The 13365-nt window shown below is 39.1% G+C and overlaps 1 protein-coding gene across 8 annotated transcripts in view; it reads left to right on the forward strand.

Annotated features, from left to right (window-relative positions):
* The first annotated feature begins 456 nt into the window (after positions 1-456).
* hspg2 (heparan sulfate proteoglycan 2) overlaps positions 457-13365 on the forward strand; it is a 122342-nt gene continuing 109433 nt past the window's right edge. For all 8 annotated transcript variants that reach the window (XM_030139143.1, XM_030139146.1, XM_030139147.1 and 5 more), the window contains exon 1: positions 457-928. In XM_030139143.1, coding sequence (XP_029995003.1) covers positions 860-928 — 69 coding nt within the window. In that variant the 5' untranslated portion in view covers positions 457-859. The remainder of the gene's footprint in view (positions 929-13365) is intronic.

Consider the following 13365-nt stretch of genomic DNA (forward strand, 5'->3'; position numbering starts at 1 on the left):
AAACAAAAAAAAAAACATTAAGTGTGATGATATACAGTGCTGTATGGTATTGGTTTGTTTTTATTTATTTATTTTAATTTTTATTTATTTATTTATTTTTCTAGTAAAAACTTGTGCATTAAAAAAAACACACGAAGAAGAGTTCCAATTATGGTTACCATGGAAAATGTTTTTGGAGGTTCTTGTCCATAATTTGACGTAAATTGGGGCAAAAAAAGTGACTTGGTAGGATAAACTGTTTGGATAATAAGAAATAGAAGAACTAGCTTCCTTCCACAGTGGACTGGACGCATGTGGGGGGTGGGTAGTAGTGGGTGGGGGGGGGCTGTACGGTCATGTATAGAGCTAGCGTGGGTCTAGGTGGCGTCTCCCCACACTGGGATTAGCTGTCTTCTCTTTCAGCACTCCCTGAATTCCATTCCGCCTTTTAGCCGGTGCTCTGCTATATCCCAGCACAGGACTTCCCAGTGACTTGCAAGACTGCATTTAGCACACAACAAGTCTAAGTTTCGGAGTGCGCGAGAGGAGGAGGAAAAGAAGAAGAAGAAGAAGAAGCAAGTTTCTGGAGCCCACGCGACTCGGTACTGTATGTAACCAAAACGAGGTCGAAGAGGATCGGATTTGTGTTTTTCTTTCTTTTTTTTTTTTTTTTTTTTTCTTTTCTTTTTTTTTTTTTTTTGTTACCTGTTGATGAAGTCCCACCGGGTGTGGGACGCAGAGGCGCAGTCTGGTTTCTCCACAGGGAAGAAAAGTGTGCAAAAGGTGCAGGCTACACACCGCTCCAGTGGCCAGGAGGAGTGAAGGACCTCGGGTTTTTCATTTTCCCCAGCATTAACAGCCTGTGCTGGGTTGGTGGAAAATGGGCACTCCGACCTCTTCGATCTATGGACTTACCCTCTCCTTGATCCTCACATGCCATCTGCTTACTGTAAGTCAGCTTTCTATTCCAAACTTTCTATTTCTTTTCAATTTTAGGACTTTACACACACTTCTGCAGCCATTTCTTATCCTTAAGGTCAAATGAAAGTTACAAACCACTGCCTTATTTCCTTATTGCAAGCAAAAAAAGAAAAAGCACGAGTTGGTGTTACTATTTCTGCTAAGTATGTAGTGTGGTTTGGAGAAAGGCTGCATGCTCTCCTGCAGGTGGGCTGTAGTACTGATTCCAATCTTCTAGTCATACCAGCATACATGGATGGTAAAGATGCTTTTAGAAGTAATCTGACAAACTAGAACCTCCTGTTGAGTGAAGCAGCTCTAAATTTGTCCATAGAAACAAGCTATTCATAGTCTCCCCAGAGTCTCCAACTCCTAAACCTTCTCAAACTTAGGCTACACATTGCAAACCCTGGTGCAGTCCATGCTTATAACACCATGTGTGCATGTATTACACCTTTAGTCATAATCATACCTGGATAACAATGGATCCTTAAGTATAAGACTGAGGTTTATTTATGACCAACAGACTTATATAAGTAAAAAAAAAAAAAAAAATCTGTGTTACTCACATTCTCTGATTTAATCCATTCAAGCTGCCACTTACAGTACACTAAGCATACTGCCAGTGCACCATTTGGTATTCATTCCCCTGTTTTTAATTACCTCAGTCTATAAACAGTTGTCTTTACCCTGCCATATCTGTGGTATGAATCATATAGAAGAGGACTATTGCTTTGCTGCTGAGAATAGACCCCCACCCCATCTCCGCCACCCTCTGGAAAACCCGTCTGGTCTCTCACCTTCATGCCCTCCAATAAACAGAGCTGTCATGCTTGAGATATCTGCGACTCCTCTGTGTTGATTTGATCTGAAGGAAATCCTTTTGAATGATGAGAGATAGTTGCAGTGGCCAGCAGACATAAATCTTTCACCTGCCTGAAGACAGAGTATATAAGCAGTGATATGTCAGATGTTTCAGAAGCTCTGATGTTAAGGTTTTTATGACTTCAGGGTATATTTAACATCCATGGTGACATGCTATTGAGCGCCGGGTGCGTGGATGACATGATCTATTACTTTGCATCGGTTCACAAAGTTAAGACAGGAGGCACAATTTCTGCATCTTAAAGTAAACTTATGCATTTTCAATATAATTGATCCACTAAAACTCTCCACTCCCTGGAGGCCTATTATCATCTGTTGTGTGCTGACACTGGAAGGTAATCAGAGCTGGCCTCTACACTTACTCTAGCCTTGATTGACTAGCAGGCCTGAGTACAACAATATCAACATAATTAAATTATCTGGAACCGCAAGCATCTGTTTTTTGCATCATGACTTTGAACTCCAGCAGGAGGACGCTGGCTTGGCTGCCTCTTGATTCAATTAAGCACACGTTCTGGTGTTACTATGGGCTGTAATTTCTTCCTGCTGGAATGTGAGGGTCATGCACATCAACTCCAACAATCAAAGTCAATAAAGTCTTGCGATGGGACTGAGTTCTTGGTCACAAATGAGCACCTGTAATGTGCTGCATACCACCAACACAAGTGTGAAAAATGTATACAAAGGAATCATTTTTTGCAGTGTAAAATTAATTAAAAAAGAAAAGTAATCCCACAGCCACATCTAAATCTGTCTATCCCACTGAGAGACCACATTATAAAGTATAAACCTATTATAACTGTTTAATCATCTAAAAAGACAAAGAGGTCACTTTGTTTTGTGGGGTATGAGCACTACTACTGACAATTTTGGCACAGTGATCTCTCCCAGTATAGACTGACACAAGTGTCCCTTGACTTCACTGGGGGTTGGACCATGGTTTGGGGGAAGGGCGGCCTGGATTCCTATGACTATATCGTCTACAAAGTGTGTGTCATTGGTGTAAATTGTTCTCTTTCTCTGCTGTGTGTAACTGAGCCTCCTCATTCCATGTTAACTTTCATGCAGCCACAGTTTGAAGTGATGCTTTATTTAGTCTGCGCTGGGTAATGTGTCGGCTAGGCAAGGTGGCTGGTCTCTCTGTCTGACACTTTGTCATTACCGACCTGGCTACCTGGTGTTTAATTCCCAGTCGATGGGGATTCTATGGAGTTGCAAAGTACAGCAGTGCAAACACCAACTCCATTCCAGAGTTTGAACAGTACGGAAGGTCTGCCCCCTCCAGACCCATTCACATAATTGCTTGAAGACTGGGTTCAGTAAACATTGCATAGTTGAATTATAGCCCCAGGAGAGAGGCCATCTTTGCTGATGGGACAATGGTGTACTGAAGTGGCTCGGCACTCCTCAAGCACATTGGCACATATGGAGCGCAGGCCAGCAGCCTGGTGGTTGTTGACTCTGCAGTGAGGTGTGACTTGGGAGGTATAGAGGTCACAGAGGTTAGGACTCTGAACCTGAATCTGCTTCACAGTTCAGCAGGGGTTCTTCGTGATTTATTCACAGCTGAGATTAGCTCCTTCTACACACTTTACTTAAGTATTCCATTATTATAAAAACTACTTACTGTTTCTATATTCTATTTTAGATTTTATTCTTGTCTTCTTATGCTACAAACCAAGACCTGGGTAACTACATTTCATTCTATCATGTATCATTGATTGAAAGACAATAAAACTGAGTCTGTTAAATTGCATATCTGCAGATATACCATGCTACTTTTCACATACAGGAATTTGTATATTTCCTATTTTTTGCATGTTTTTTTTTACCATGGAGACACAGGTTTAAGATCTAATAACATTTGTTTTTTATTGAACCATTCAGTTTGTTTTGGTTAGCATTAATACTTATCTTGAAAATATTACAATTAGAGAGATTGGAGTTATAATCACAATGTCAGTCTAGTGCAGTGAGCTGCACTTTAAATATCCTGTGTGTGTGTATGGTGATATTTTGGATTCAGTGACACTGAACAGACATAAATAATGTTGTTTTTTTGCATTAATTCAAGTATATTTACATTACAATGCAATCAGTAATCCATGCATTTTCCGTGATAATTGCAAATCGCAATATTGTCCAGACTTTTTCAGCTAATCGTGCAACCCTAATTATAGTAAATATTATGCCTTAACATGTTGGGCATTTCTATATAGTACAATAATCAAGTCTATTTTTTTTTACAGGCCCTTAAATAATGCTGAAAATTCGAAAATGATGGGATTCAATCATTGGCCCTAAAATGTCATGTCTAAAATACAGTTTGACAAAAAGTACTGGCTTTAGTGAAAACTCCAGGTTTGAACCACCTCTTGTGCAAGAAAACTCAAAGCATGGGAACTTATCTTTAAAATGATACATTGCTATACTGTGGAAGTCAGAAAAAAATATAAATCCAATGGGCATTGTGTTTGATACTGCCAGTATTGTTCTGCATTCACATCAGGAGTGTGAATGCAAAGTCTGTTGCTGGTGGGATGGGTCATGAAATAGGTCACGAAGTGTATTCATATGGGTCTTAAAAAAGTCTGAAAAAGTTATGTATTTAACTTGTTGAAACTGGGAGAAACCCTGACCCTGATGACCATATTTAAATTTGTGGTGTGCATGGATAGGGGTCAGCAGTAGTAAAGTATGATTTATAGATGAGCCACAACCTGTCTAAAGCTTTGGTATGGTCTTGTAAGGATCCACCTCAGTCTGTGTGCTCACACAAGCCTGAATACCTCTCCAAAACCATGACAGATTTGACTTCATGTAATTAATTCAGGCATTTTCTTAGAGGAGAAATTTTCCCTCATCTGCCCACATCTGTTTGAAACATGTACATTATCCACTACGACTCTTAACACATCATCACAAAGAAACACGCATGCCGAAGTTGTCCTGCACTGCAATGTGTTCTGTGGCTGTGGTATCATTGTCCTGTTTTTTTGCGTGACGTCGCGTCTGTGTTGGACAGAAGAGTCGACTCCAAACACAGCTGCGCTTCAGCTGGTACAGCAGCAACGCTCTGCGTGTGCTGACATGAGCGCACATACTCTAAGTACTGCCTGTTGTAACCAGAGTCCCACTTTTTCCATTCTCACCTCTTTACACATTTCTATTTTTCCTCTTTGAAGAACACATCAGTGAATGATGGCGTTTGTTGAGTAATTTATATCATCCTCGCCATTGATTGTTCTGCAGCTATGTGGCAGGTTAAAACTTATCCTATCCTAGAATCTTAACATGGGAGAAAATATATCTACCTTCATGAGACAAACGTCATCAGATCTCTTCATTACTATTCCTGGCTTCTATTCTACTTTAAAAACACGTGTCCAAGACAATTTCTAATGTAGATGTGTAGTCTGCAGGCAGGATTTTTCTCCCTCAGTATTCACACAGCACACTCAGGCTGTGTAGAAGTAATGTCTTATTGTTCATATTCAGTAGTTAAGCATAATTTTACTAGCAGCCAAACAGTGAAATTAATGTACTTTGGCTCCCTCTGGTTGAAGATATGACTCTTCTTTCTTGTGTTTTGGAGCCAAAGATGTAATAAACCAGACAGAGTTCATGGGGGGGTCACAGGATGGCTTGAGGATACACAGCTCTGTACTACAACCACAGTTTAATGGTCAGAAATGATCTGCGGTTGCAAGGCACAAGTGTTACTGCTCTTAGTTAGCAGAAGATTAGAAAGTTTGTAATTTTTTTCAGACAAGTTTATTAGATTTACAAATGCTTAATTTAAAATGTAGCTTTCCACCACCGGAGTATGAATGTGAGAGGGAATGAATAATGGATCACTAATGTAAAGTACTTTGGGTGCCTTGAAAAGCACTATAAAAATCTAATCTATTATTATGATTATTATTATTAATAATAATAATTCTAAGATAACTCCCTTGTCCTTTTGACTTCCCTCATACTTCTGATGGAGTGATGAGTACTGTGAGAGTACTGGTCACTCTACTCTACTGGAAATATTCAGATCCATATCTAACATGAGTCAGTTAGCTTGATAAGAAAAACAAAAGACTGTAATAGACTGATTGCTCTATCTTTAGCGGTCTGCTTCAGTCTTTTCCACATAGCATTACCAGGTTTCTTCGCAGCCCCACACTTATTAAAGATTCATTGAAATGCTAAGTTAACTGTATTGCTTTTCCTTTTGAAGGTGCTCTAGCTGTCTGTGCCCTGTTGAATGTGCCTTTGTTTTTCCTAGTGGCATTGACGTGTAGTCTCTTGGGCATTCAACTTTTTATTCAAAGAGCTGCTGCATTGTCTTGTATGGTCCCTCCCAACTTATACAGCTACCCTGATGGGGGTTGCTGCCTTTTTTTGTGTTTTTAGAACGCAGTAGATTTTTTTTTTTTCCATGCTCCTTAAGTACCTTTTTTTTCTCTCCATTGTGTTTTAAAACTAGGTTTAACCCTGAGATCCTGTGAAGTGTTAAGAATAAATCCCACCCTGGTGTCTTATCAGAGTTGCTGATTTCTCTCTCCTTGAGCACTGAAGAGTACCCTGCCTCCACCTCCTCTTACTGTACAACATGTCCATACCTGTAAAAGAGAAAGGCTGCCATCTCTGCAAGACTATTGTAAATAGCAAATTCATGTAAGCTTCAGTTAAACCCCTAATGTTCTCAGAGGGAGGCCAGCAAGTAGAGTTTTTCAGGCTTCAGGGTGTAATGGCTCATTGAAAAGTAAACATGAGGAAAACATTCACTTCCCCTTTATAGTCACTTTTGTGTAATTTAGGAGTCTGAAGGCGAGAAGTCTCTTTGGAGTGTAATTATCAAGTGATTTTACAAATGAAAGGTATTGCATTAACACCTGAGTAGACTCCTTTGTCCCGGAATGGCTCCTAAAAGCAAATTAACTCCCAATCAACTAACTTTTTTGTTTTTGCTTAAGATAATATTTCTACTACATGCATGCAAAATCTTTCGAGGATCTGAAGTATATGTTGTTCCTGATAGTTGTTTGCCTTCGAGGCTACATTACGATATTGGTTGTAGTTAATAGCTGCATTCAGGGGCTTTTACTGTGCCCCTCACTGAGGCTGCAGAGGCCCTCGGGAGGAGACAGGAGAGCCGCAACAGTCTGGATTGTGTTATCATTGTCAGCTGCTATCCCACGAGACATAACAACTCCTTCATGTTCTCTAAGGAATTTTCTCCGTCTGTTTCTCACCTTTTGTCCTGTCCTTCGTCTGCTCACTCTTCATAGTTGCTTTTACTGTAAGAACAAGTAGCAAAAACATAGAATGTGTGTAGTCCGGGTTAAGGTTGCAACAACTCTGACCCCCAGAAAGAGAAGCCATTGTAACAAGGAAGGTAGTTTGGACAAGTGATTTGCTGCACGAGGAGATATCTTTAGAAAAAGCTAATGGTTTTGTGGTTATTGCCCATAGCCCATTGTTTTGGTGCAGTGGCTTGTGATGGTCTAAACCTGTTGTCCCTTGCTGAGTCACCATCCTGTGAGGGAAATGAAACCTGGAATTATCTACAGGACAAGAGGACCCCCACTTCCCTTCAAGCAAAGTTTATTCAGGCTTTCCTGTGTGGAGTTCAGATGTCCTGCTCTATATTTGCTAAAAGAAATAACTTAGTGTAATTGTTTTTCCACCACCACCACCACCCTCCCCACACCTTTTTATATTTCAATGTTCTGTTTTTTTTTTTTTTGCATTCATATCACAGCGAACTAGTCTTGCTTTTTATGGCGTGAGATTTTCTGTACAGTGTGTGTCAGATGGTCACACAGTGTAGCCGCAAAGCTGTAACAGAAGTTTTCACAGGTTTTTATGACTTGGCAAGCAACACAGTGGAACTAAGGATTAATGAATTCCCCTGGACTTAATTATGCCAAAGTACAAGTCCTTGTTTTTATTTTTCTCTCTCAGCCAGAATGTGATATGTGAATTTTCCATCACAGTGTGTTTCGGAGCTGGGCTAGAAATACTTTCCATCCAGGTTTGTTGCTTTTGAAGATGCGTGTTCCGTGCCACAAGCCAAACTATGTTGTCATGGCAAAAATCTTTGATTCAGACCTACATGAACCCACTAATTCACATGCTATAATTACAATGAAAAGTAAAAAATTTACTTGTAAGCCATGGAGACTTTGACATAGAGTTTTGATCATAATGGATGAAGTTGTAGCCTTGAAAATGCAGGACAGATGTACATTTTATTCCTACCTTTAATTGAAAACTTATTGCACTAACTATATTTAAGACCAAATATGTGTCTTGCTACTTCTCCCTTTTAATTTATTCTACTGCTCCACACGTCTTTTGCAGAAGTTACACTGCACATGTTCTCCAGGATAGTATCTTCACGATACTCTTGCTGCCAAAATATGCTTGGTAGTCTTGTGGAGGATTGGAGGTGCAACACTACTAGATCGGATGATATGAGTGGGCTTGTTAGACATTGTAGAGGTGAAACTCACACTCACTTTCTCAGAGTGGAATCTGAACACTGCTGGTGGTTTAGTTTCACCAGATCAAAATCGCAGCTTCTTGTACACAGCTGGAAATCATCACCATTGCATCTTGTGATGATTCTCAAATACACGTCTCTTGAAGCCGTTCCAGGTCACTGTCAGGAAGAAACTGAGTGAACGATTTCTGATTTTATCTTTGCTTATGTAGCGCTTTTGCCAAGTACATCAGTGAATGGCTTCTTAACTACCATGCTGACTAAAGAAGCGTAACATCCATCATGTGCCCAGAAGCTTGACAGCATGCATGTCTTTCCGGTACCTGGCAGGGCTATTGAAGCTGAAGGTTGGCCTTGTAATCCAGTTGGTAAGGCGCGGGGAATTTCTGTGGTTTTAGACTAAAGTGGCTGTGTATAATTTTCTCTCCACCCAAACCATCTGTTGATCCCATGGAATGACGACTCATCCGAACTTAAAGGGCTGTTTATGTATAACTGAAAGTCACAGTTTACTGTTTGAATGGAGATGGCATAGAGGAAGTCACCAACAGATGTGCAGATTAAGTAGAAATTCACTAAACATAGATGAAATGTCATCACTATGTATGTGTCACTTTGCTGTCTTGACATTTAACTTCTGTGGAAACACCAGTCAGCATGTGTTCTGAGTTGAAAAGGGCAGTTCGCAGACAGTAGGTAGCTGTTTATAACCAGCAGTGTCTTTATTACACATCTGTAATCTGCAATCTCCAAATTGTTGCATGCATATTCACTGTATGCAAATAAATACATGAATGAAAAACCTTGTATGTAATGTATAATGATCCCATGATATACTGGGGTGCATATTAAATTAAAATTATATGAGCTGACATCTCCATACATCTCTAAGTTGAAGAATCAGCAGCTGTTACAGATATTTTCTAAAGCATCAAGCAGCTGTTGTGATATTCAGTTTAATTTTAGACCTTCATTTTAGATTTCCTTTTTAATCTTTTTGATTCTCGACCAAATCTTCATGTGGGGTACTTGTACTGGATTTGCTCAAGTAAATTACAGATCTCCGTTGCCCTCAATGTTCTCTCCGTAATCATCAGAGACAGTGACGGCCTCGCCTTTTCTGTTCATCTTCATGCATGCAGCACCTCCAGCCAAGTTAGCCGATTATTGCTTTAAGAAGGGTAATTAAATGGTTCTTCCCTGGAACTGAAGGCCTGTGTGATTTATGTGGACTGTGAGCACATAGATGAGGTTCTTTCAGCTGTGTCAGGGTGAGGAGGCTCTACCTGTGAGGCTCTATTATGACTCTGTCACGGGTACAAGGGGTGGACATTGGGCCACACTGGGCCTCAAATCTGGCGAAACACTAGACCGCAGTCTGATTATCTGGCACAGACACAAGTGAGCCCTGTTCCCCATGGCTTTACACTTGTAGAAAATGGAAAATGGACAGTAATACAACTGGAGCAGAGCCATTTGACCTGTTTATTCTTGCCTTTTCATTTTTTTTTCAGAGACGGCCAACCAGACAGACAGACAGAATATAGTGTTGTGATCTGGTTGCTATGTTTCTGGAGGGTAATATACATGTTTGCTGTTGCCCAGATGTGTAACTTTATCGTCCATAGTAGGACTGGATATTATGGCCAATATATACCATGAAGAACTGGACATAATGGCAGAAATACTAAATATATACCTATATTTTTTTTTCTTATGGACAATTTATGATTTTAATCAATTGTCATCTGACTAAAAGAACTGAAGATGATATGTGATTTAAAAATACTTTTTCTTTACTACAACTATTGCCATATATTACTTGAAAAACACATTCCCAAGGTGCAAACATGTTCCTTTTTCGAATATATGAGCAATAAAGGTTTGAAATATGTGCAATTTTTATGATTTTCAGAAAACAAAACCTGAATTGATTGAATACATTAGATATACTGCTAAGTCTGACATGAAATTAAATACATTTTAAAGATGGTGCTGTACTCTTTTTAATGTGTTACATATTACTTGACTACTTACTTGACTTGGATGGACTGCATTGTGCCAGAACTGAATGTTTCGGCACATTCCACTGATTCCTATTAGAACTGACTTATTTGCAAGAGAATTCTGCTGATATTATGCATAAATGTAGTTTCTGATTTCTCTCTGCTGTGCTGCAAGAGGGCTGCACAGCTACATCCTGTTGCTCAATGCAAAATATGGATGCTGGCATTTAAAATTTGACTGACAGTATAAAATGTGCTGACATAGATCAGTGGAAACAGATTTTTTCCACTGCATTGTTGGAGATAAGTCATAGGAAACCTGTTGTGTCTCTAAGGCACATAAAACATTTCAACAATGAAAAGAAGTCGATAAATAGCCTACTATATGAAAGTTTTACAACAATAATTTACATTTTATAAAATATCTGTCATACTTTTCCAATTATTCATGTCACTTTAAGTGTTTGCAGGGACTCCTCCTGGCTTCTTTCAAACCCTGAAAATGAAAAGTTGGAATGAACATTTGCTCACGTAAATTAATTCAAATGGCACACTCGTGTATTTTATTTTAAGATAACATTTATATAAATGCTGATGCATTTGCTCTTTGTCTGACACAGCAGACCTTTACTGTAAAAAAAAAAAACTGTCAGGAAGGTCATTGGGGGTGATGTAACACTCTGGTGAAAGCTGAGTCTTAAATTATCCTCTTTCTGCTTTTTTTTTTCCTTGAAAGGTCATGAACTGGCTTGTGCTGGCTTGTCCATTAGCACACTGATGATGAGTAACATAGAGTAGACTGCTGCTGGTTTCACTGCCCTCTCTTGTATACCTGACTGGTTCACAACACTGATTAACCAGCACCACTCAGTGTATTTTCACACGGAGACACAGGGCCTCTTGTCTATAATTACCACTTATTATAGTAGGAAATGGATCCCTCACATCTGCTTCCAATGAATGGGCAGGTTAACCCTCCTGCTTTCTTGTATTATTGCATAAACCTCTGGCAAACAGATGTCTTTGTAGGTGTGAGCACACCTTAAAATTAAGGCCTGTTGTTGAATTATGAGGACAGGTGAAATTCGTCTGTCAACTGTAGAGAGGAAGATACTCCCAGACTTTGTTTATGGTTGTCAGATGTCGGCCCTCGGGTTGTTGTGTGGTTGATACAAAGCCAAATGTAACCTTAAATTCTCTGTTTGTATGTAGAGTGTTATTAAATTGAATAATTGAGGTTATATATACCCTGAAGCATTTATGGAAAGTTATAGCTCTTCATATTAGAAAAAAATGTTGTATCTTGATGTAATTTAAATTAAGGGTGTTTCATAACTCTGCATTTTATTCTGGGTAGTCTGTACTCTAGTTTATGTCCTTCTTGCTATGCTTATGTTGAGAAGTCATCTAAATTGTATATAGCTGGAAAGTGATTTCAGTCAGACTCAACAACTATGTGTTCTCTGCAAGTTTGAGCCAAATGAGCTCAGGTAAGCTTTACACTGAGTGATGCAGCAAAGTATCCAAACTGCAGAAGTTTGCATATTGACAGTAGTAGCATGCTGGAGAATGAATCAAAATCTTTTGCTGTTGTTAACAGATATTTACCAAGGGGCAAGAAATGCATCTTGAAAGTGAGGCCAAAGCAGAAGTATTGTTTCAGGTAATACCACTGATGACTGGGATGCACTTCAGTTGAATTCCTCTCTGGAGATATTTAGTTAATTATCTGTTTCCAGGAATCATCTAATCTGATTCACCTTATTTGGACATGTCTACTGATGATCCTAATAGGTGGCGCATGTTTTCTTTTGGTGTTTCATAATTTTTCTGGATTGACATCTCCACAGCAGTTGTGGAGCGTCAAATGATTTTATTGACTATATTTTCATGAAGTTTACTGTTGAGATCACTTAGTTTAGCATTACCTTTGCTCACCCAATCTATTCTACTTATACTCTCAAAACCAATGATGGCAACCACTGGGAGATGTCATTTAGGCTCCACCCCCTTCTTTTATGCAGACTAGGTTAATTACCATGGTCATGAGCAAATGCCAACCCTGCTTTTGCTCCATGTTGAGTTGCATAGCAGTGTTGCAATGCATTGAGATATACACATTGAAGATTCCCATATGGTGGTTAGCAATGCATTCTGGTTTGTTTAGATTTTGGACTGAACATTAGGCCCTTCTTCACTTATGTTTTAGGCTAATCTACATCACAAATTGTTCAGTCAGTTTTAATAAAGGCTCCTGTTCGTTTGCCCCACCATTTTTTGCAAACTGCAAACTTTTATGTCCTCCTCCTGGCTAATTGTAATAGGAGCTTTTTACAGAGCCCAGCACCAGGACTGTTAAAGGCTTGTATAAAAACCCTTTGGTTGTGAGGTAAATGTCTGCAATGAACAGGCTCAATAAAAGTTTGTGGTTCCAATTAGCTATCCAATGGAGAGATTATTACTCATTAGTTCAGACAGTTTATGTCATTCAGCAATATACCAGGGAGTTTTAGTCACTGTCACCCACAATAGCCTCCAAAAAATCTACTATTGGCAAGTCGTTGTTTTAGATGTTTTCAGATGCCTCTATACACCGCTATAAGAATGTTTATCATTTGGGGTCCATTATGTTGAGTTTTCTTTGCTATTTGAAGTGAAATAATGTAGAAAATTGGTAGGAAGGTTGTAATAATTGAGATGTTGCTGTTAGAGGGCTAGTAGAAACAACTTACAGTTCTTGTTTAGGCAAATTGCCATACTTTAACTGGTGGACTGGTTGTCTCATTGTGATAGTGTGCTAATTTCTTTGGCATATGTAATGGTAAAACTTTAAGCTGTCAAGTAAAGCTGCTATTTCAGTAAATAAACTCAAGCTGTGAGCAATTTTATCAGGCATTTTTTACAGATTTATAGACTGCAATTTATCAATTAAATTGGTCCTGACTTGTCCTTCACAATGTCTGGAGTATTTGGTATCTTGTGTACATCGCTTAATTTATATTTATGAAGTCAGCTCAGTTGTGGTGTTTTTTTCAT

This window comes from Sphaeramia orbicularis, chromosome 7, assembly GCF_902148855.1.
Source record: "Sphaeramia orbicularis chromosome 7, fSphaOr1.1, whole genome shotgun sequence".
NCBI classification, from domain to species: domain Eukaryota; kingdom Metazoa; phylum Chordata; class Actinopteri; order Kurtiformes; family Apogonidae; genus Sphaeramia; species Sphaeramia orbicularis.